General features: G+C 38.5%; 1 protein-coding gene across 1 annotated transcript in view; it reads right to left on the bottom strand.

Annotated features, from left to right (window-relative positions):
- fgfr3 (fibroblast growth factor receptor 3) overlaps nucleotides 1–25,192 on the bottom strand; it is a 51,391-nt gene that overhangs the window by 11,193 nt on the left and 15,006 nt on the right. Inside the window, 9 exon segments of the mRNA XM_051126010.1 lie at nucleotides 746–867; nucleotides 975–1,120; nucleotides 2,257–2,432; nucleotides 5,106–5,250; nucleotides 9,237–9,427; nucleotides 9,515–9,638; nucleotides 16,870–17,039; nucleotides 20,168–20,233; nucleotides 22,119–22,385. Coding sequence (XP_050981967.1) covers nucleotides 746–867; nucleotides 975–1,120; nucleotides 2,257–2,432; nucleotides 5,106–5,250; nucleotides 9,237–9,427; nucleotides 9,515–9,638; nucleotides 16,870–17,039; nucleotides 20,168–20,233; nucleotides 22,119–22,385 — 1,407 coding nt within the window.

Below are 25,192 nucleotides of genomic sequence, written 5' to 3'. Positions count from 1 at the left end.
CAAAAAGTTGAAAAGAAATTACGTTTTTTGATAAAAAAAAAACATTCCAGGATTTTTCTCCACATAGTGGACTTTTATGGCGATCACTGGGGTGAAGGTCCAAATTGCAGTTTCAGTGCAGCTTTAAAGGGCTCTACATGATCCCAGACTAAGAATAAGGATCTGGTCTAGTGAAACAATCAGTCATTGTCTCAAAAAAAGGTCACGCATGACATAGGTATAAATACCGACCCAGCGTTTACAAAGCGAATGTACAAAGAAAATCAAACGCCCTTTACGGAAAAAGGTGAAAACAACGATGTCGGACTATTTTGAAGTTGGAGGAGAAAATGAGATGGACATTTTGAACCGAAGTACACAGACTAAGAACTAACCGTGCATGACGTTTCCAACTTGATTATGTAATGCATGAAGTCATGGACAGGCAGAGCTAGTGCAGAGCATTTGTGGTTAAAAAGCATATCATTTTTAATTTCTTTTAGAAAATGGCCGATTGTAGGGACCATATAGAGCCCTTTGAAGTTGCATTGAAACTGCAGTTTGGACCTTCAACCCGACGATTCCCAATGAAGTCCACTATATGGAGAAAAATCCTTGAAGGCTTTCCTCAAAAACCTTAATTTCTTTTCGACTGAAGAAAGAAAGACATGAACATCTTGGATGACATGAGTAAATTATCACATTTTTATTATGGAAGTGAATTGATCTTTCAAATGTAACGTATACCATCTGAACACACACTCACCTTTAAGCATCTTGACAGCAACAGTGAGAGGTTTGTTGGGTTTCTCTTTGTCAATCCCAATGGCTTCAGCCATAACTACCTGCCCAAAGCAACCCTCTCCCAACGGCTTTCCCAGCGTTAGTCTGCAACAGAATCATCAATCAGCAAGGAACAAAACTCACACAACAGGGTTTACTAAAACTGTCTATTACAATTATTATTGTTATTTGATGTTCAGTTTGTAACTCACTTTGTACGTGGAAACTCCCACTTGGGGTCAGAGGGCAGTTCAAGCTCAGAAACGTTGGGCAGCATGGGCCCGTCACTGGATGACAGTCGGGCGATCCGGACCAACGGGGTGTTTGAATTCATGGAAGAGTTAGATTCCAAGGACACCTGCTTGGGTAAAGAATAAAAACAGCATGTTATTGTCCCTGAAAGAAAATAAGACCGCTAGTGTAAAAGCGAGACAGAGAGAGAAGAAGGATCAAGATGTCTATTTTAAGAAGATCGTCTACTCTGAAGTGTTGTGTTGCAGACAGAAACATGGTGTCTGTTCCTCAGAGGAGTGCTTCTGAGAGAGAGAGGTTTGTAGCTGTCAGATCTCCACGTAATGGACCACAGAATCTCACTGGTGCCGTGCACACACAGCTATGCTTGGGAGTTTCACTGTTGTCTTGTGTCCAAAAAGGAGCTTGGGAGCCACTAGCTCAACTGGCTCTTTTTTTTCTTTCTTGCATTTGACGTACATATAAAGTTAAGTATTCAAAATCCAACTAATTTGCAATGGCATCATCATAATGTAATATGTTCCTCCTAAATGTGATTGGTTTCCTTCTGGCATTGATTTGCATCTTTTAAGTAATTCGTAACTGTCTATGCACAAGAATCAATACACATGTGCGCTGAATCTCACGACAACGGCATGTTTGCCTATAACGTGAGCACTCTTCTTCTAGTTCCACTGCTATTTCCTTTAGAAAATGCAAATTTGCGTAGACTTTCATGAGAGACTGAGAAAGTATGTCAGCAGCAGGAAGATCAAACTGTCTGACAATGATATCTCAATATTTTCTAAATTCAGAACGAGCACACACTATTTGAATAAAAGAAGAAAAAAAAACATTGCAACATGATTATGTTGCTTGCGTTGATTCCAGTGTGACATTGTCAGACTTTGATTGCTGGAAATAACTTGAGGGGAAAAAGAAGAAGAGATTGAGAGAGCGACAGAGATTAGAGAGACAGTGTGTGTGTCAGCTGCAGCTGCTGCGATTTAAAATGTTTAAAACAACTGAGAGAGAGCGAGTTTTACCAGGAGAGAAACATGATATAAACACAGGCAGTCTCCAGGAGAGCAGGAATATCCCTCTGCCACATCACATCTATGACATCCACACAGTACGTCTTCATAGACACGAATAGCCCGAAGATATACTACACCAGCTTTACGTTAAGCGTGCAAAAGAGATGCAGAGAGAGAAAGAAAATAGGAAATAGGCTGATCAAATCTTGTATCTACTTTCTGTTACCTGTCTCTTGAGGGGGAATTTGGACAGTTTTTGAACGGGCGGCGTGGGGAGAGTCTTCTGCGTGTTCATCCGCATGCGGCAGAGGATAATGATGACCATGGTGAGGATGAAGAGCACGCAGCCCGTCACGTAGATGAGGATGTCCGCATAGTCATCCTCTCTCTCCATCTCCACCGCTGACACAGAGCACAAGAGCACAGATTAGACATGGGCTGATGACATTATGAGAAACAATGACTGTTGTGAATGGTACCATTTAAAACAATTTCTAAACAGCTGAGAAGTACTTATTTAAAGGAGTATGTAAATTTTGGACACCATGATCAATTAAAATGTTTTAAAATGGCTCACTTTTCTATTAGTGTCTATTATCAGCATCCGAGCGCTTAAAGGGATAGTTCATCCAAAAATGAAAATTCTGTCATTAATTACTCACCCCCATGTCATTCCAAACCCATTAGACCTTCATTCATCTTCAGAACACAAATTACATTATTTTTGAAGAATTCTGCTGTATAGACAGCAATGTAATTACCATGTTCAAGGGCGAGAAATAATAAAGACATCGATAAAAATGTCCATGTGACATCAGTGGTTCAGCTGTAATTTTAAGAAGCAACGAGAATACTTTTTGTGCAAATAAAACAAAAATAATGACATAAATGAGGCACAGTGTATCCGGGTTCTACATCAGACACGGAAGAGAAGAAATTGTTGAAATAAGTCATTCGTTTTCTTTTCTTTGCGCATAAAAAATGTTCCATAGCTTTATAAAATTACAGTTTAACCATTAATGTCACATGGACTATTTTAATGATGTCCTTACCACCTTTCTAGGCCTTGAATGTGTCAGTTGTGTTGCTGTCTATGCAGGGTCAGAAAGCTCTCGGATTTCATTGAAAATATCTTAATTTGTGTTTCAAAGATGAATGAAGGTCTTACGGGTTTGGAACTAAAAGGGTGAGTAAATAAAGGGATAGTTCACCCAAAAATGAAAATTTGATGTTTATCTGCTTACCCCCAGGGCATCCAAGATGTAGATGACTTTGTTTCTTCAGTAGAACACAAACGAAGCTTTTTAACTTAAAATGTTGCAGTCTGTCAGTCATATAACGGCAGTCAATGGAACCCACAGCTTTGAGAGACATGAAACAATCAGTCTTTACAAGAAACTGAACAGTATTTATATAATTTTTCACCTCTGATCCACCGCAATATCCAACTGTCCTAAGCACATTCACAACAGCTGGCATGTGACGTGTCAATGCGCTCTGGCATTGTAGACGCATGCGCAGAAGCGATCTGTCACACGTATAAGTCACTCATTGTTTACAAAGTGCAAAGAGATAGTGGCTACGACGGCTACTCAAAATGGTAATTACTTGTGCTTATTCTGATTGTTGGAACTGATTAAAAACTAAAAGATTGTTTGCTTGCATTGGTTTTTCACAACAAACTGAGGTCACGCGCCGGCTGTTGTGAACGCGCTCAGGACAGTTGGACATTGCGGTGGATCAGAGGTAAAAAAAGATATAAATACTGTTCAGTTTCTTGTAAAGACTGATTGTTTTGTGTCTTAACACCTCAATGTGTCGTCACGAGCCGCAGGGTTTAATTTTGTTGTCTGTGTATGTTTTTTTTTTCACTCTCAAAGCCGTGGATCCCTTTGACTGCCATTATATGACTGACAGACTGCAATGGTTTGAGTTAAAAATCTTTGTTTGTGTTCAACTGATGAAACGAAGTCACCTACATCTTGGACGCCCTGGGGGTAAGCAGATAAACATCAAATTTTCATTTTTGGTGAACTATCGCTTTAACTTGCAAATGCAAGTACAATTTGCTAAGCTTTACTTTGATGAGAAAATAACTGAAGTTTTACTGGAGGATAGGAATTATCTTCAACTTTTTCTCAGTGCAAAATTTGCCTAAAAGGTTTTCTTCAGAACTTAATGTTGCACTTGTGCAATATAAAATCAGGGTGATTAGAAATATTTGTGGCCAGTAAATTTTCTCAACTAATCCACCTCTGTGGCAAAAGGCTCATTTTGGACCCTGTTTGTTTCTAATACACATAACCACAGAAGTCAGTTTATCAACTTGAATAAAACATGAAACCCAACATAAATTGGCTACTAACTACAGCCTCGAGACTTACCACGCTAACTTTAAAAACAAGCCCTACAAATGGTTAGATTAAAGATCATGTTAAGTCAATCATTAGTTATTGTTTTGTTCGAAATTATAAAGCAGAAAGCCTGCAGTTAATTTACAGCCACCTTACAAACTAATTAACATGCTATCGCGCCCCCGTGCAGGTACAAACATCCCATAATGCCTCTCTCTCTGGGAGGCTTATTTGGCACTTGTGTGATGAGCCACACAGATAGAGTTCAGTGGCTCTATACGAGACTAGCGATTTTAATTACAGCAGCAGAACGGAGAGCAGGATAACAGGATGAGCGCAGAGGATGTAAGAATTAATGAATCGGGCCTCCCAGATACTGGGACTGTGTGCCATCAGTAAATAGTCCAGTAAACACAACAAGCACTTCCATCACGAGCGCGTGTGTTATCAAGTGGAAACAGTCTATGAGAAAAACCCATCATCTCTGCATGTGCCATGTTTAAATCTGAAAACAATTACAAACTACCAAGTTGTTTTTTTCAGAGGGTGGCATATTTAATTTGACATGAATAAAAACAAGGCTGCCGTCTGCCCTGGCTCCATTGAGAAAACATTTCAAAAACATTCTGCAAAACTATAAACATTCAATGACAATAGAGAAAACAGGAAGTGTGGAGACAGAAAAGGTGTGAAAAGAAAACCCCAGAGAGTGAGAATATACCTGGTAACACTGTAAGCCAGGCAGAGTGATGGTTATAGCCAATCGAGTTCCCTGCCAGACAAGTGTATTGCCCCGCATCCTCAAAAGACACATTGGTCAGGTAGAGAATCTCCAGCTCTTTATCCGTAGTATTTATTCCCGCAGTCTGGAAAAGCAAGGAGAGACGGAGAGAGAGAAAGACAGATGCGTAAACCACAACCCTTGAGAAAGAAACAGTGCCCAACACCGGGAGGAAGATCTGAATGAGTGAAGATGAGATAACCCATCACCATTAACCCAGAAATCCCACAATGCAGCATATGAAGAGATGACCTAGAAGCAAAGTAAAACCCCAAACCCTGATGGAAAATGTAATGCATCAGCAGCAGCAGCAGGTCACATTAGTTTTCATCCAGATCTGTTTGAGGTGCAAAAGAAAACATAAAAAGAGCAAGGAAGAATATTACCAGCTTCAAGCCTAATTTAACCTCTCACTAGATAAAACTGACACCAATTTATGTAGAAGTGTGAGTCCCGGTATTCCCAGAGCTGTGTGTAGTGTATGAAAAAAATCAATAAGAATGTGCGTGTGGCACAGTCCCGGCTCCTATTAAACATGCCCTTGTTGCATTGATTGGGGGAAGAAGCGAGCGTTTAATTGAAGAAGACACACACTGCCTTACGTAACAAGTCCTTGAATCAGGTCACCTTATTTAACGTGTGAAAAAGGGACGAGAAGAGCAGGGAGAAATAGAGAGTTTAGGGGAGTTTGACTCTACGCCACCAAAGTCTTGACTGACAGCAGCTGTTTGGAGAAAGATTTTTACCTGGCTGGGACACCATGAGCCAGAATGTATTCTCTGACATGCCTACAAAGTTGTGGGCTCTGCACCAGTACTGGCCTGCATCTTTTTCTGACACATTATACAGAGTCAGCATATCGTGGGCCTCTTTTACTTTACTGACAAAACTCTGTAGAGACACACACACACACTTAGTCAAGAGGTGAACACGTTCACACATGAATAAACTCTTAATGATTTAAAATTCTCCCGCAGCTTGTTCTACCACTTTTTTTTAAGATGTTGATACACTTAGGGGCAAATTCACAAAAACAGTTGCGCCACTCTGGTACATAACTGCAAAAACCTAGCAACCTCTCAAAATAGCCTCATGACAAAAACGTACTTGTGGGAACTTTTTCGCAAGATGCAAAATATTTACCATCATGTTCGTTACATGACACATTCAATGTGAAATGTCCACTGAGTGATGCTAAAAGGCACTATAACTCTAATGCTCTGTGACATTTTAAAATAGCGTACCATCTGCACTATACCTAAACCTACCCGATAGTATGAACAAAAGTGTATGTGATGTAAAAACACAAACGCAAGCATGCCGTTTTAGCTTGTTTTTCGATCTCTCATCTTTCAGCTCTTTCATCGTGAGTCATGTTTTTCACAGGATTCGTACCCAAGGATTCCACATCCTAAGTCTAATTCTGTCCTGGCAGAGCTACCAAGCAAGCTTATGTTTGGAAAGCAAAGCATATGGAGTTGTAATCAAACCTGTGTATGAAAACGATTACAAGTGCTTGCTGTTTTACTGCCTCTAGTGTTCATTTCAGTTGGAAACTGCAGTGATATGTACTTGTTGCTACGTATATTCGTGTCTTGCAAAAAAGTTGCCACAGGTACCTTTTTGTCATGAGATCAGGTAGCAAAATCCAGTTTAACCAAGCATTATCTGCACTGGTATAGGAAGCTGAACTGTACTTGAACAGTTTAGAAAATTTACTGACTACAATTATTTATTTTAAACCACATGCAAAGTGATTTATTAATAGGGGAAGAGGGGGCGGTAGTGGTTACATTAATTTCTTGAATCTTTTAATCTACTTTGCTATCTCAATTCAAATGCACAAACTGAATCAAAATTTCTCAAGAATTTATTTCTGAATAGCACCTATCACTGTGCATCATGTGTATTTCAATGAACTCACTGTCATTCTTTAAGCTTCTTATAGATTTTGACTTACAAAACGTAACGCAATTAATGTTACTGTAATGTTAATGTAAACCAACCAACATAGGCTCATTGAAAATACATGCCTCTAAAAAAAAACATACCTATATGTATGAAATCACTGCAGTTTCCAGTCGAAATGAACACTAGTGGCAGTAAATCTCAGACAACTTTTATACATTTTCACAAAAAGTTTGATTTGATTACAGGTACAGAGTTTTGATCAATAAAGCTTAATTTTCACACAATTACTTGCACAATATTATGTTATGAATTCAAAATTGTAACATCCTGCATGATTTGAAAACTGATACTTTAGAAAGTTGTCGTCACATACACAACCTCATATGCATCCGTTTGCAAATTCAGTAGGTTTGCTCGCCAGCTCACGCGATACAGCATTGCACTTGAGTGATGAATAGCTCTGGTACGAACCTTGTGAAACTATGGTTTGACAAAACAGCTCAAATCTGCATAGGGACATTAAAATAGCATGGCTGCATAAACAAATGTGTTTTTATATCACTTTTGCATTTGTTAACACTATCAGGTAGTTTTAGGGTTGGGTTTAGTGTAGGTGATATTTCTAACACATTAACCTTTAGCGACACTCCCCGGATATTTGAATTCTGAACAGCCACAATATGTACCTCAAGCAGTGTGATTAAAAAACGCAGCATTACGTGCCTGTATCAAAATAGTAAAAATGTGCCAAGGTCATGTACTGAACGTGTTTTAGCGCCACTCTATAGACATTTCACTCTGAAACTGCCGTGAACAGCCACGTCTGTCAGCGGATCCGCGGACATGGCTTTCAAATGCTCCCATCCATGTGTCTGTTGAGCACATGAACACTATGGCCAATCAGCGATGTTTAAAAATCGGCTCAACTGCACTCAAATGTGAGCGGGAAATAGACGTTTTTAAAATTTCAGTACCGAAAGTACCGAACCCAGTACCTTTTAACAACTCTAAAGCAGTAATGTACGAGTTGCAGAAATGTACAATGAGGCATGTATTTTCATGAGCCTGGGTTAAAACCAAAACACACAGTGCATGCAAATACACAACACTATCATCAGATGAAAACTGCAACCCATGAAGATGTATGTGCGGTTTGAATTTTTATTGTGGGATAAGAACAGGAGCTTGGGAATTATGGCAAGCTGGATTCAAACTCATTCCACCTGGGTTTGCGCCACAAGTCAATAGGCTACCTGCTAGGCCATTGCTCTGATGTCACCATACGTTATAATTAAATGCTCAAATATGGTCTTCAGCCCCTTCATCCACACATATCTGTTTCTGTGTTTCTTTCAGACGCTTCATTTGCTTTATTCTCAGTTTCCGTTCTTTCCCTTGATCGCAGGCTTTGCGCCACACATGATCTGTCGCTCAGCACTCTCGGTCTGGGAGGGCTGGGGAAGGCTTTAGAGGGTGCGCAGATGAGACTGCGGGGAAGGGAAAAGCCGGCGCGCGGCTCCCAGTAAAATACTGTTTCAATTATGTGGGAGTCTAAAATAGCGTGGCGGTCTGGCCAGCCGACGCACTCCCCTCCTCTGCCTGCTGACTCGGCCCTTCCCTCGCTTCCCGCACTCATTTTTTCCATGGCTTTTTCGGGAGCCTCTTCCCTTGTTCCCTCCCTCCTTCTTCTCTGAAGAGTGAGTGGGGCAGCACAGCTAATGGCTGTCTCCCTGCGCGACGCCACCGCGGCGGTTAGCTTAGCCCAAAACAGATGTCTGCCTCCTCTCTCACTCCTCTGAGAGGAAAAAGAGAGCGAGAGACCCCGAATTCTCCACTTGCAGAGTCTATAGTGAGATGCTAACATGGGTGGGATTAAGAGTTAAGGGAGGTGCTCGCTAACAGTCACTCAAAACTCACATGAGACTTAATATGTGGTTTAATTTAAGCTGCACTTGGACACATTTCAACAAATGCCTTCAACGTCTATGAAGGACCATTCTAACACTCAAAAAATAAACATGTTTGCATAGTTCAAACATTTAAATCATCGACATCATAACAAATCAAAAAAGGTGTTCATAAGTATTTGATGTACAAAACTGAAAAAAAGTGGTGGTTCATTCATGCGTTCTTCTGATGTGCCATTATTGATGACTGTACCTTAAGGATGTTGACGTAGGGGGCGCCATTGGGCCCATACTGGCTTCCATTCACCTCGATGTGTTTGAGCCACTGGATGTGTGGCTGAGCATCACTGTACACCTTACAGTGAAACTCGACGTCACTGCCCACCACCACTGTCTGATTGGCCGGGAGCCCCGCCTGTAGGATGGGCCGGTGAGGAGAGCGCTCTGATTGGACGAGAGATAGATTACAGTTAGCGATGAAGGTAAGTTTAAGTTAAAGGCTTAATATGCGTGTGTGTGTTGTGTTCATACCCAGCACGTCGAGTTGGTAAGTGTGTCTGATTGTCCCGTATTTGTTTTGCACCACACACGTGTAGTTTCCCCGGTCGGATGGAACGGCACTCTCCATGACCAAACTCCACTGCTGATGCCTCAACTAGAGAGAGAGGATGATAGAGACAGACACAGAGTTTTATTCATACAGTGGGACATTACATAAGAGGTCCACTTGAGTCCTCCCTTAGGTTTTTCTGTTAGCTGAAGAAAAGCAGGTGCTAAATTCTCTGTCTGTGCAATGTTCCACTGAGCTGATAAATCTGAATTGAATTTGAATTAAGGTTCCAAACAGAATGCAGACTTGCAATTTGAACGTAGAATAGATAGATAGATAGATAGATAGATAGATAGATAGATAGACTTTTGTGTTTCACGGGATGAAGCATATCGAGTAAGAACAACACAAAGATGTGTGAATAATCACACACTTATTTTATTATTTTTGGGTTTATTTTGGAATACGTTTAACATCACCAGATATGGAAAGTATGCCGATTGGTCAGAAAGTCTCCTTTTGTTTACACAAACCCTTCACGTCATACACACACACACACATATGCATACACACATTCACAGAACCATTCATTCATTCATAGAGCACATTCTAATTGCATATATGTCTCTCTCTCTCTGCTTGTTTCTGTTTCTCTTGCTCTCTGTCTCTCTCTCATTCCTCCTCTACGCACTTCGAAGGTCTGAGTGGAAAAAAATGTAACTGTGTAAATATTATGGGCTGTGTTTTTGAACAGTTGCATGGTAACACTGCCTAAGCGGGCAACACGCACATAGACAAACACACATGCCTAAGAAAGTTGGCAAGGGCGCCTGTGCCCCCTGTACTCCTCCTCCCCTTCATCTTCTAGATCCTCACCTTCTAACAGGCCGCTCTCGCTTGCTCGCTCTCACTCAGTGAGGCTTCGGTGTTTGCTAATTGACACAGTGCACTGAAATGTGTCACTAGTCATAGGAGTCAATTTTTGTATAAATAAGTTTTCCATTGATGTATGGTTTGTTAAGATATGACAATATTTGGCCAAGATACAATTATTTAAAATCTGGAATCTGAGGGTGCAAAAAAAAAAAGAAAAAAAAGAGAAAATCACCTTTAAAGTTGTCCATATGAAGTTCTTAGCAATGCATATTACTAATTAAAAAGAACGTTTTGATATATTTACAGTAGGAAATTTAAAAAAAAGGTCTTCATGAAACACAATTTTAACTTAATATCCTAATGATTTTTGGCAAAAAAAAAAAAAAAAAAAGATAATTTAGACCCATACAATGTATTGTTGCTACAAATATACCCATGCTACCTAAGACTGGTTTTGTGGTATTATATTATATTTTTATTTTTTAAATTGTCAGTTGAGCAACTTTAGACTAAAGAAAAAGAAATATTCCTCTAAGCTACATCAACTCATGCTCAGCCCCCCTCTCAGTGAAATCCTAGATTCGCCTTGTTAACTTCCCAAAAGTATTTAATGTCAACTACCCATGTGTAGTGAGAGTATGAGGCATCGAGAGTTAATTTAGGACCCTATCTTGACACTGACATTTTGTGTGTGTGTGTGTGTGTAAGACATTTATCTCAATGTGTCTGCTGAAAAAAAATGCTGTGAAGAATTCTCAGCTGTTCCTCAATCTACCCCGAGCACTTTATCCAGAGGGGAATGGGAGGAGAGAGTTAGTACATTTATCCCATCCTTCATCAAAAGATAAGAGCTGAAAAGTGTTACGATGTGGTGCTGGACCCTGCTGATTCAGATAGAGAAAAAAAACAGCACAAAAAAGACCCAAGCAGAGGTCCGATAATCAGTCGAAAAGCGCTGCTCAAATTCCTCCCAGCATTACGCTGTTAACATATTAAGCCTCTTTAACTCTGATGTCAGACCGGGGTTAGGAGTTAAGACCAGTGCGGTGTATATTCAACTGATTTGTCACAGAACTGCAGAGAATAATGCGAGTTTACGGACTCGGGAGGTGCCAAGAAGCTCAGGTCTCTCTTGAGTATGTGTGTTTGTACGTGTACGTTCAGGATTTATGGTTGTGTCAAAATGGTGCGAGGTTGTTCCGATAGTGCTGCTGTTTAATTTGACCCACAGAGACAGGAAGCAAAAACAACTGACCCCAGGGCGAGTCATTAAAACGACAAAACTGTTTCTCTTTCTCTTTCTCAATGGAAAGTAGTACAGTAGTCTCACTGGAAACACTTTTTTTTACCATTAAAAGAAGCCACCGATATTGTACAGATGGTCTATAATCATACACACCCTAATATGAAAGTCTGCTGTAGAGAATGAACTACGTGGCTATATCAGTCAGTTTATATTGATGAAGAGAAGTGGTCACTAGTTATCGACATCAGGCTACACGAGAATAGTGAATATCTTAATATGAAACCCATGATATGATATTTACTGTGATATTTTAAAAAAAGACAAATAAAGACTTGGAAAAACTAAACATTTTTAAAGTTGAATTATTCTATCTAATGCACTTTGAGAGTTCAAAATTAAGAGCTTCAACCCATGTTCTTAACTAAGAAAACTTAAGTCAGAAAAAAGCAGTAAATTGACTTGTACCTGAACTTCAAAGGGGACTATTTGTGGTATACTGTCTCAGTCTAAATTACATCCACACTGGTGTTTTAGGAAGCCAAAATAATTAGAATATACTGTAATAATAACAACAACAATTTTATATTTTTGTCATTTCTATGACAGTAATAGCCATTGTAAAACGACTGCACTGTAAAATAAGTGAAAATGAATATTTCATATGTATATTATTTTTGCTTTACACACTACAGTAGGGAAATTACAATACTTCTTTCTTAATTTCTATACTTGAAAGAAATATTTGAATTTGGACTAACGTTACTCATTTAAACCCCTAGCTGTCAGCAATTCATACTGCACTCTTAAGCTTTTATTTTGACGGAAAACTCCAGCTTCAGTGAAAACAGGCTTACAAAAATGTGTCTCACTACAAATTTAAAAATGCTGTAATCATCTGACGTGAAAATAAAGCATAAATGGTGGCTATTGCGTTCCCAAAAGCACGCTAAACTCACAGCACATGCATTAAACGAGTTCACTGCATTCACTGTGAACTGAGCTGTTCTGAGGTGTGGAAAACACCGGATCATGAGCTGATCGCCTGAACATCGCTTTGAAACACGTAGCGAAAACAGACTTGACAAAGCTTTCGATTTTAGTTCTTTTGACAAATACTGTGCCAAAACACAATGGCCCTAAACACAACTTTAATTCCTTTTATGTTAGAATAAAAAGTTTAAATATATTTTAAAAACTACACGTTTTGCCTGAAAGTTCTATTGTTTCATATCATCATGTGACCACGATGATATCGAGATTTGAGTTTTGCTATCATGATACTATGATATTAATAATACTGTTACACCGCTATTAAACACCTGACCTTTAACCATATTTTTTACACATAAATGAATAACAAATTGCACCTAAGCAGTTAATAAAGACGTACACTGCTGTTGCCCACAGACAAAAGGCACATTTGTCGGTGGATTAGAGATTCACTGATGCTCCAAGCATGTAGAATTTAGCACTGGTGGTCCCACAGAGCACTGCGACTGAAATTGAGTCATCTCTCAGAGGACGTAACAGTCTTTCTTCAGCCCTCTCGTCAATTGAGCTGTTGAATATGTTGCAAGCCACTCGCATACACTGAAACGCAGCGTTTTCACAAAACATCAGTGTGTGTATGTGTGCGTGAGGTGTGACTAACCCACAGTGCCACAGATTAGCATTCTAACAATGCGACTTCGGCTACCATATGTGAGCATGACAAAAGCCACGCCTCCCCCTGCCAATCAAGGTCTCTAAATCACCACGACAACACCCTCTCGGAACCTCCCCCTTCTGATGACTCAATAGAGTGCTGACCTTTGACCTTAGGACCTTGCCAGTCAGGCAGAGAAAGTGTCTGAGGAGTGTGTGTGGCCATTTGAAGGGAAAGCTGTGGGAAAGTCAACTGTCTAAACAAAGCCATGGATCGTTTCAAACAATGAGAGTACGGCATGTGACTCATTTTCTTGCATTTAAAACTCATTCTGCAATCTTACCGCATTTAGTCAGCAATTAACGCGCCCTGACCGTCGGCCAGAGAGTTAGTCGAACTTACAATTGGCTCCGGGGCCAACAGAAACATAATAACAGCGTTATTGTTTCCCGTGCAATGCAAAAAAGAGATGTAAAACGCTGATCTCTCAGAGAACTCCTCATGTTTAATTTCGCATGACGCTCTGCATTTTAACACATCGTTGAGTGTGTTATCAAGTCATCAGGGCTGTCATATCCACACGCACAAGGAGGTCACGCATCCTTGTGCATAAATATAAGAGCTGTGACTTTTAGCCTTGGTCTTAATAGAGACAGAAGACGTTCAGGGTGAGTTGCTGTCAAGCTCTTGTGTATGTGTGTGTTAAATAAAGCTATTATGATGCTGTCAGACATCTCTATGCCAACAGTGACTGTGCTGATGCTGAGGGCAGGTCTGGTATAATGGATGACCCTGGGTCAGTGCGAACCCCTGGTGTGTGTGTTTGTAAGGGCGGGCCGGTCACACTATGGCCATGGAGAGGTGGAGAGGTCATTGTTTTGTTTCTAAATGTCTCTCTTAGGGGACACTGGTTATTTTCTATGCATATAGGTCAACGCAATACAACGCTGTGTTAAAGAATCTGAATGCACGATTGTGTGTGCAAAAAGAAGCCGTACAGAAGATGCTGTGTTGACTTTGTTACAGGTGTTTCTCTTAAAATTCTGTTTAAAGGAATAGTTCACTCAATCCCTCATGTTGTTCCTAATCTGTAAGACCTTTGATCATCTTCAGAACACAAATTAAGATATCAAGAGAGCTTTCTGAGAAGAAATTGTTGAATAAAATCATTACTTTTGTTTTCTTTGCACACAAAACCATAGCTTCATAACATTACGGTTGAACCACTAATGTCACATGGACTATTTTAATGATGTCCTTACTACCTTTCTGGGCCTTGAACGTGTTGCGTTGCTGTCTATGCAGGGTCAGCAAAATCCTGAATTTGATCAAAAATATCTTAATTTGTGCTCCGAAGATGAATGAAGGTCTTACAGGTTCGGAACAACATGAGAGTAAGTAATTAATAACAGAATATTCATTTTTGGGTGAACTAACCCTTTAATTCAGAAACAAACTATTCAGAATATAGAGCTACAAAATTAATATGGATAGAAAACTTAGAATATTTGATCTCAGAAGGACTTGAGTAATACTTTATATTTAAATCTTTTGATTTCCGCCTTTCATATCTGTGCAAATCTGAGCACAGTTTGAGATTTCACTTGAACCTCTTTAGATGAGACCTCAAACTGTGCTCAGAATTTCCAAAGATATGAAAGGCGGAAATCAAAAGATGATATCTAAAATCACTGGTGTCCTTTTGCTCAGTAAAAGTCTCAGTTTGTTTTCTGTTTCATCTCAAGGCTTCATATCTATGAGAAACAACTGAGATATTAAAGAGAAGATGTAATTCATGACTTTTCCTTTCCAGTGAGGAAAATGTGTGCCTCTTCAGGAAAATTTTGTTCAATAACGCTGTAGTATTTAAAGCGGTAATTCGCTGAAAAAGTCTCATGTAGCTCCAAACCTGTATGACGTACTTTCTTCTGTGAAACAGAAAAGAACCAAAAAGCTTCGGCGGCCACTGACATTTCCTAAAATATCTTCTTTTTGCTCCTCAGAAGAAAAAAAAAAGTCCTACAGGATTGGAAGGATGGTAAATGATTACAAATGTTATTTTTGGGTGAACTATTCCTTACTTCCACCCCTATTTTTTAACACAGACTTGAAAATGCACTCTCCAAACTTAAATTGTTATAATTCATGAACGAAAACATTTTGTAATATGATTTTGAAGCACAATTTCCATAGTAATGCAATGTCCAATTTTAAAGTGGTTTTCACAGGGTGAATTTTGAGGTTTTAAGGTTTCAATTGATTTATAATTTATGATGATAAAGCGCAATGCAACAACGAAAAAAGACTTTTTGTGACAAAGGTCAGAACTCCTGTTATGATGTAGATTTTTGAGGTGCACTCTTGTCATAAATTAATCTGTTACTGTTCCAGCATATTTTGTAACAAAAAAAGCAGTGGTTCAGTATCAATTTAGGAGTCTTAGATCTTTCCAACAATATTTAAGCCCAGTTTCACAGACATAGTTTAGCTTAAGCCAGGAGTAGGCCAAATATTTAAGCAGCTTTTATAAAAATGCACACCTGTAAAGAAAACATTACAGGTGTGCATCTTGAGACAGAACAATGACACTGACATATTTAAAAATATGTCAGAGCAAGATATTTTCAGTTGAGACAGCTCAAACATGCATTTTAGTCTGGGACTAGCCTTAAACCTTGTCTGTGAAATCAGGGGATAGTTTGTCATGATTAGATTAGGATTTAATTGTAATATGTGACCCTGGACCACAAAACCAGTCTTAAGTAGCACAGCACATTTGTAGCAATAACCAAAAATACACTGTATGGGTCAAAATTATCGTCTTTAATGCCAAAAATCATTAGAATATCAAGTAAAAATCATGTTCCGTGAAGATATTTTGTAAATTTCCTACAGTAAATATATTGAAAATTGAAATTTTTGATTAGTAATATGCATTGCTAAAAACTTCATTTGGACAACTTTAAAGGCGATTTTCTGAGGTTTTTTTTTTTTGCACCCTCAGATTCCAGATTTTCAAATAGTTGTATCTCGGCCAAATATTGTCCTACCTTAACAAACCACACATCAGCAGAAAGCTTATTTATTCGAAAATTGACCCTTATGACTGGTTTTGTGGTCTAGGGTCACACATACTAAAGTAAACTTAGTAAACTTACGGTAAGAGTTAAAAGGTTAAATTGTGGGTGGTTAAGTAATTGAGCATTAAGGAGCAACAGCCCTGAGAGATTAAAAAAAAATGGCAATAATAAATAAAAATAATCTACAGAATCAGTGGACGGCCTCCAAAGCACGTCACCCGCACACAAACGCAGCAACACATAAATAACCAGACCACACAGAACTTTGTGTTCTTCTGTTCTTTCAGAAGAACAGCAACAGGTGGACGTACCCTCCAGAGACACAAGCAAATAAAATCCAGAGCGAGAGAGAGCGCTCTTGAAGGAGCAGATGTTGGGGATCTGTGTAAATTATTACTAAATCGCAGACTCTTATTATCTGTAATCCTAAACACGCAATCGCATGTTTGCACACGCAAGTGTACTTAATCGATATTCATATTGTCTTACTTTAATCCCGCCCATTCTCTGCTCTCCCTTGAATTCCTTCCCGTTTTTCAGCCAGTGGATGGTGGGAGCGGGGTTGCCGGCAGCGGGACAGCGGAACTTCACTGTATTGGCGGCGGGAACGGCCAAAAGCTTCTTCTCCATCCGGTCGGGACGGGTCCAGTATGGAGCTTCTGTTAGGAAAATGAGAATAAAATCAGATACTGCTGAATATATAAACTAAACATGACAAGTTTACAAAAACAGGTCAGTATATAAGTGCAAATATAAGTGTTATGTTGACATGCAACGCACTATTTTTCAGGGGTTAGGGTGTTCCCTCTCTGGGAGTCTTCGTGTGGGTGAATGTTTATGGAAAGATTTTTCTTTCTCGCTCTGTGGCAGCGTCAGACTGGCTGCCTAATTCCCAGACTGAATTAAAATTTGTTTGGAAAAGCAAACATGCTTACATACGCTCTTACGTGAGTGTGAGGCGCGTTTATGCTCTCGTAGACAGAACTCTGAAAGATTCCCAGTGTTAAATCCTTCACACAGCCATGAACACACAATGCGGATTGCTAATAATAACCTATTATAATAACAGAGCAATTTTCCTTCATTTAATCTTCCTACAAATTAAGTTTATAATGTTGACTGTCATGCGGTCAGGTCTGTGTTTACGCTCCCTAGTAACTAATGGCAAATATCAGAGCGTAAATACTTACAGTAACATCTTTTAGCTAAAATAATAGTCATTATTTTTATTTTCAGACGAGTCTTGCACTTTGTGTGCGTGTATGTGTCTTTAAGAGCCTGAGTAAACATACTTTCATCCCTCCTCAAACAATTAACTCCAGATCAGATCAACCCGCGAACTTGGCGATTAAACCCACAGACGCCACATTTCGCTCCAGACGTACAAGCGCACATCTGTGAACGTGCGCACACACAATAAACCCATTAAATAGACTGAATATAATTCTCTCTCGCGTTACTCGCTCATGCTATCAGATTGTGAATGTAAAGGGTGATTGGCAGGCTGGCATTTCCTTTGGCATAAACGACACACACACGCTCATATTTTCACATGGTCAGTGGGACTACAACAAGGGTCTGTACTCAGCAGCGGACCTGGCCATATGTGTGTTTGTGAGTGCGTGTGTATGTGGTTTGCTATTTTATAGAGTTCAATACAGACAATTTGAGCTTTGAAGTGGGAACCGCGAATCTACAGTGACCCAACTTTTTTTCCCGTTTACTTTTATTCTACAGCCAAAAAAAAGCCATCAAAGCAGAGCGCAGCTCTACACAGCTGATATTACGCACAGCTTGCTTCAGTCAGCCAAACTTAGAGCAGTAACTAGCACTGCATCATTAAGATATTACAGAATGATGTCATCAGATGTCACACGACCTCAGCTCTTCTCAAATGTTCCAGAGAACCCAGACCTCACAGCTCTTAGCTCCAGTGTGCTGATCTCCCGCTCTTTCTTTCTCCCTCTCTCTCTTTCTTAATTAGAGCTGGATTACTGGTCATTAAACTCTAAAGGGGTTTTGGTTTTTGCCTAATCCCTCGTTTTATGCCCTCCCCTCAACACTGAGACCCTCCCCCAACCTCCATCCCACCACAGCAGACAGATGCATTAGCTTTCCCTTCCCTTCCCTCTTGCTTTCATTCTTTGTGAAATATCACAAACAAGATCTCTCCCAATTCTCAGTTGTTTCTCCTACAAAGCAATGAGATTAAATAAAGATAAAATGGAAAAAATCTCAGATTGTTCTCCCTCAGGAAAAAATGGTGTTAATCCTGTCTCATCTAGGGTTTATTTATCTAGTATTTAATTATATTTTCAATAAGAATTCATTTGTTTTCATTTTGATTTAAGATTTTTTAAAACCATGGCAAATTTTCTAATTTTCTTTTAGTTTTTCAAGTTTGAGTTTTTCATCTAATATTTATATTTCATTTGAGCTTGATTTTAATTGACAAAAATTATTTTGAATAGTTTTAGTTAACAATAACATGACTGAAGTGATCTTAATGTTTCAAACTGTTCTCTTTGATTTCATTAATATTTCTTTTATTATTAGTAATAGTGGTATTTCATTATTTAACAACATTTGTTTAAGTTTTTCAAGTTTAAGTTTTTCATCTAATATTTGTAATTCATTTGAGCTTGATTTTAGTTAACTAAAATTATTGTTAATAGTTTTAGTTAACAATAACATGACTGAAGAGATCTTAGTGTTTTTTTTAAATGTTCTGCTTTTTTTATTTTTATTATTATTTCCTTTATTATTATTAGTAGTAGTAGTAGTATTTCATTATTTAACAATTTTTGTTTTAGTTTTTCAAGTTTAATTTAATTTATAATTTCATCTAATATTTATAATTCATTTGAGCTTGATTTTAGTTCAATTATTTTAATAGTTTCAGCTAAATGTTACAAACTATTCTCAGTTTTCATTATTTCCTTTTTATTAGTAGTAGTAGTATTTCATTATTTAGCCTTCTTTGTTTTAGTTTTTCAAGTTTACGTTTTTTTATCTAATATTTATAATTTATTTGAGCTTGATTTTAGTTACCAAAAATTATTGTTAATAGATTTAGTTAACAATAACACGACTGAAGAGACCTTAGTGTTTCTAACTGTTCTCAGATTTCCATTAGTATTTTATTATTTCCTTCTTTATTATTATTATTATTAATATTTAATTATTTAACATTTCTCATTAAATTCAAAGATCTGGGCTATGCTATCCATATTATTTATCTTTTTTTTATTATTATTATTTACAAACTGTATATAAACATGTTCTCATTTCTCTCTATTTTATTTACATTTTTTTTTTAAATACAGACAGATCGAGTGATTCTGATTCTCTCACTTATATTGACACATTTGCCTGCACAAACATTTATTAAAATGTTTTTAAAATACATTTTTAAAAAATCAGTCGGGTTACTGAAATGAGAACTTACCAACACTACAACATTTAAAAATAAAATCTTTCTCTGGTTTCTGTCTTTACTTGTTATACACATAGTTGAAGATATTTTGGGATTTTTTAGTCACATTTCGGTTGATGCCGTTCGACTTTAAACTATATCTCGTCTTTTCCTTTCCTCTGTCTCGATCTCTCCTGAGAATTTGCGTTTTAGCATCAAGTGGGGGGAAAAAAGCAGCTGATGAAATGAGATGCAACCTAACCCCAGCTAAAAAAGACAGCAATCTCATGCATTTATTACACAAAAGAGAGACCTCATAAAATCTCAATCAAAAAAGAGGACTGAAATGAGAAATAAGAGGGTGAAACACACCATTTCCATTACCTGCATCGTCCTCATCTTCATCATAGTCCTCATCATCACCAGAGGACAGCGAATCTAAGAAAGGCAAAGTGACAGAGAGAGAGAAACGATCTTATTACTACACAGCACAGTGGCTTTTCTGTATGAACAATGAACCTATTCATATGATCTGCAGAATGAGGAAAATAAACTGATAACAAATCAAAACCAATTACTGCACACACACACACCTCCCCTCAAACACTGACACACACAGCGCTTAATGGATGGCAGATGTTAGCAAAGATTCAGTGAGTAAAACGTCTCAGAGATTTCTGACAACAGCTGTATTTTTACACACATGTCCTGAAATACACACACATACACACACACTTTCGTATCCTGCTTCTAAATGAACTCATTCAGAGGGGGGAAAAAACCCGCTATGACCCTGAAAAGGAGATTATTCTGTCTTCAGCTCCTCCTCTGAGAACATTTACACAGGTAAAACTGTACAGCACACACTCCTAAAATACCAGCGGAGCGTGAAATCCAACACTAGGCCTATTTAGTGCTAAAGATATGCTGTTACTGGGACACTGAAGCTTTGTGTGTGGCTACTTCAGATTTATACTATATTTTCATGTTTTGTGGCTTAACAGTCTTTATAAAAAGTTTGGAGTTCTAAAGGTTGTTGTTGTTCTGTGGTCTTACATGTTTTTAAAGGATTAGTATACCCAAAAGTTAAAAATCGTCAAGACGTCAGTGACAATGAGGTCAAACGCAAGAACATTTTCATTACGACTGGGAATACAGCACACAAGTTGGTCCCCATTGACTTTCATTATGGAAAACAGCAGCTTGAACATTCTGTAAAACATCTTCTTTTATGTTTCACACACAACAGAAACTCAAACAGGTTTTGGAATGAAATATGGATGATTAATGATGGTTTTATGTGTGAATTATCTTTTTAAAGCTGCGATGCTGTCTGTCAGTGCATCTGGTAGCTGTGTCTTGTGTTAAAGTGTGCAGAACAGGATATTGCTGTCTTGTGGACTCTTTATCGGCATGCGATAATTGGTGCCCGTTTCACTTTTTTTCTGTCTTTCTCCAGACGCTGGCGAGAGCCGATTTGCCCTGGCCTAATGCCAAACACATGTCGGTAAAAAAAAAAAAAACTCTCCCCGTGCTCTTACTTTTTCCATCTGCTTTAAATGATGAGGTGATTCCAGATAATTACATTCTAATTAGTTGTCAATGAGCAGCTCAGCTTGTGTCCGCTAAGTTTACCAAACCAAAGATCACTCCACACTACTGTTTAAACACACACACACAGCCCACAAAAACAAATCTAGGCATTCCATCATATAATGTCTGGTTTTTACAGTATTTAGTATATACTCTGCACATCAGGCAAATTTTTAGCATGCACAGACATTACATTGGAATGTAATACAAAAAGCAGTTTTAAATGTCTTTTCTGAATTATTTACTGACTTTAAACAAACATTAAACGATTTTTACATCATATATTAACTTTTTATTTTTTAAACTGTTTTTTAATAAACAAATGATTCCGTTCTAAAATGTTCATAATTAGTTTTTTTTATTTCTAACATTAGACCTAGAGTCAGCAATGCCATTTTCCTCCCCAAGGAAGCCCTGTTTTTGTAATTCCCTCATCTTTATTTGAATACAGCCCTTGTCACAGTCTAAAACAATCGTGTTCAGTCCATGTGGAATAGTAAACAACACGTAGACTATTTAACATTATGCCTTCGAGTTGTGAGTGTACGATAAACGTCAAGTCAGCCTGTAGGTGTGTGCTGGGAGTATGTCTCAAGACCTGTTTGCCTGTTGGGATTGAGTCTGACTGGCGAGTTTCCAATTAATGCTTTGCATGCCCGAGCTTGTGCACCGCAGTCTACTGTACTAAAAGAACGACAACACTACTTAAATATTATTCGGAGAGACTGACCGGTGACTCTGACGGTGTAGTTGCTTAGCAGCGTGCTGCTGTGGGCGTGTCTGCAGGAATACACCCCCGAGTCTTCATAGGAGACATTGATGATACGGAGCACTTTTTGCCCCACCCGCGTACGGTTGCTAGGAGACACGGCGTCGCCGTCTTTCTGCCACACGATGGGGACCAGGAAGTCGCGCGGTGTGCAGGACAGATCCACGGTGTCCCCGACTCCTGCCACGTAATCCTCCAGAAACACTTCCACCTCGCTCGACACCCAGTCTAACAGAGAAAACAGAGATATGTATTAATGGAGTAAATTCAATCTGCTGTGAATTAAAGTATTGATAATGAATTTAGATTTATGCAAATTTTAAGTGATGTGATAAAATGCTTAGCAAGTGAACGTTTTAAGTAGCTTATTTAATTTACACGTGTTTGATGAGATTTGTTAGCATTAAGAATGCATGTTTAAGTTGTGATAAGATGGAAGTAGCATCTTCAGTATTGTGACATCAGAGTGAAACTATCAAAAAAAGTCATCGGAGAAGTGATCAAGAGAAGATCAACATTTTTGTTAAAAAAGGGTCAAAAATTAAACATATGCTTTGACCAATTGTTCACAATAAAATAAAAAATGTGGGTGAATTTCTAATCATGTGGGTGAATGTAAAATCGATTCATTGTGATTAACTGCATCTAGTGTTTACATTGTATATGTTTCTGTATTTATATATACATATAAACATACACAGTACACACACATTTACTATGTAAACACAAACTTAAATTTTGGATGTGATTAATCGTTATTAATCGATTTGACAGCACTATAAAGTTGGCATAAAATGAAAAATCACCTACATTTTTGATTTTATTGAATATGTGTGTGTATTTATATATATACACATACACAGTACACACACATATACTATGTAAACACAAACCTTTATTTGGATGCGATTAATTGCGATTAATCGATTTTTATAATTTTAAGTATGTTCAACAGTGGTAACGCTTTACATTAGGGATCACTATTCACTATTAACTAGTTGCTTATTAGCATGCATATTACTAGCATATTGTCTGTTAATAAGTACTTAGCGCATTTCACAAATTCACATGCCCATCCAGTCTTGATGGTTAATGGTAAACAAACTTGGTTTGCTGTCTTTAATGAAGGCTCGAGTTGAACCCGAGGCTTGGCTTGAGCTATGAATTCAACCCCCCCATTGCGGTAATAGCTAGAGGGAGAATAACAAAAATAAAGGAGGAGATGGGAATGTGGAGGGATGCCTGAAGAATTGACACTGGGACGGTGCATAAGTGCCGCTTATATGACAAGACCGAATGAAACCTACTTTTGGAACTTAATATTAATGCCTTATTCTGCACAAACATATCTACAATAACAGCTATTTACTGTCAATATGCAGGAAATTAGGAGTTTGTTGAGTGTAAACTCTTAATAGTGAAGGCGTCCTCTTATCTAAAGTGCTAACATATTGGTCAAACATTTGCATCTGTATATTGCATCTGCATTGCTAGGAACCCTTACTTAACACAGTTACTGTTGTCATTTGCATCTAGTAGAGATGACAGACAGATCTACAGTATAAAAAATAATAATAATAAAAAAATCACTACATTCTTGCTCAGAGACGGATCTTAAAAAAAAAAAAAAATCACAGAAACACACACCAGGAAAAATAAACAAATATGTTTATTAACCATCCCGGTGAATGACATGGAGACCCTGCTGAGATGCAGAAATTCAACATGCTAGAATAAATATTCCACCTGACAGAGTTTCCTCATTTTCCCCCTCTCTTTTTTCCCATCATCTCCAATAAACCTGGTTTTCTTTCTGTAGCATCTCTATCACTCTTTCATTCTTTGTTTTCAAAGTGACATTCATCTCTGGGAAGAGCAGTGACAGACTTACAAAGCATTGATATACTTGATAGATGTTGTGCTTACGTCTGTGTGTGTGTATGAGGTCAGGAGTATGCTGGCAGACGGCTTGCAGACAAGACTAAGCTGGAGTGGAATACAGAATCGGGTGTATGAATTATAGATCGCCTGCTACATGTGAACGCATACACACACGCTGTTAAGTGCAAAGTCCAAAAACACCACTCTGAGGTTTTCTGAAGGCCACATGAAGTGTTAATATCTCTTTGATCACTTCTCATATCACTTCTTGTGTGTTTCACTCCTGACGCCATCACATCTGCCTCTCCATTGCCTTTTTCTACCTTTCATCTTGTCTTTCACTCATTTCTGTACCTCTTTCTCCCCCCTCTATACCACTCAAATCCACAGCGCTGACATCAGACGGCGGCTCCTTCAGTGAATAAATGCCGCTGTGTGTGCGCGTCTATTCTATATCCTGTGAAAGAGAGGGAGTGTGTGAGATGTGTATGTGCGTTTGTCTAACATATGCTGGGGCCAGTGAAAGACACTAATGTGTGTGGGGGAAGGGGTTATAAATAAATATCATAAATGGCTACTGTGTGTTCCCATATTTCCCAAGAGGTGTGTGGAGAATAGAGCCAGTGTGAGCGCTGAGGTTTTACAGGGCTGATATAGAAACCTCTTGAGGACCACAGATCAGGTGAGACTTTTATGAAGACTCACAAAACACCATTGACGCTGTTAGGCCTCATGTGTCACCGAAATTCATAATGCAGAGAATGTATCTGCTATGCATTTCCATTCTTTTAAATGGCAGTTGCTTGCCTGAGGTATGTGACTGTAAGTATCTGCTGTAAATATCATGTGACTAATCACTCTGGAGCCACAGGACATGACATCATGACAGCACTGATTGGCAAAAGGCAAAACTAGATTACTAGATTTCAGCAGTGGTCAACCATCCCGGATGTGAACCTTTGGCAAAGTCCTGACCTTCGTGACCACAACGCTACCGTCCTCCAAAGCCTGTAATCATACTTTCACTCTATAATCAGCTTCATGTATTTTCATAATCACTGTAGATTCAAGCACTGTTTTATATTCAGCACACACACACACTTGCATGTATTGAGGACAGTTTTCCTTTGATCATACGGAAAAGATGAAAGGTT

Source organism: Labeo rohita, chromosome 13 (genome assembly GCF_022985175.1).
Source record: "Labeo rohita strain BAU-BD-2019 chromosome 13, IGBB_LRoh.1.0, whole genome shotgun sequence".
NCBI classification, from domain to species: domain Eukaryota; kingdom Metazoa; phylum Chordata; class Actinopteri; order Cypriniformes; family Cyprinidae; genus Labeo; species Labeo rohita.
This window is presented reverse-complemented; position numbering and strand designations above follow the sequence as displayed.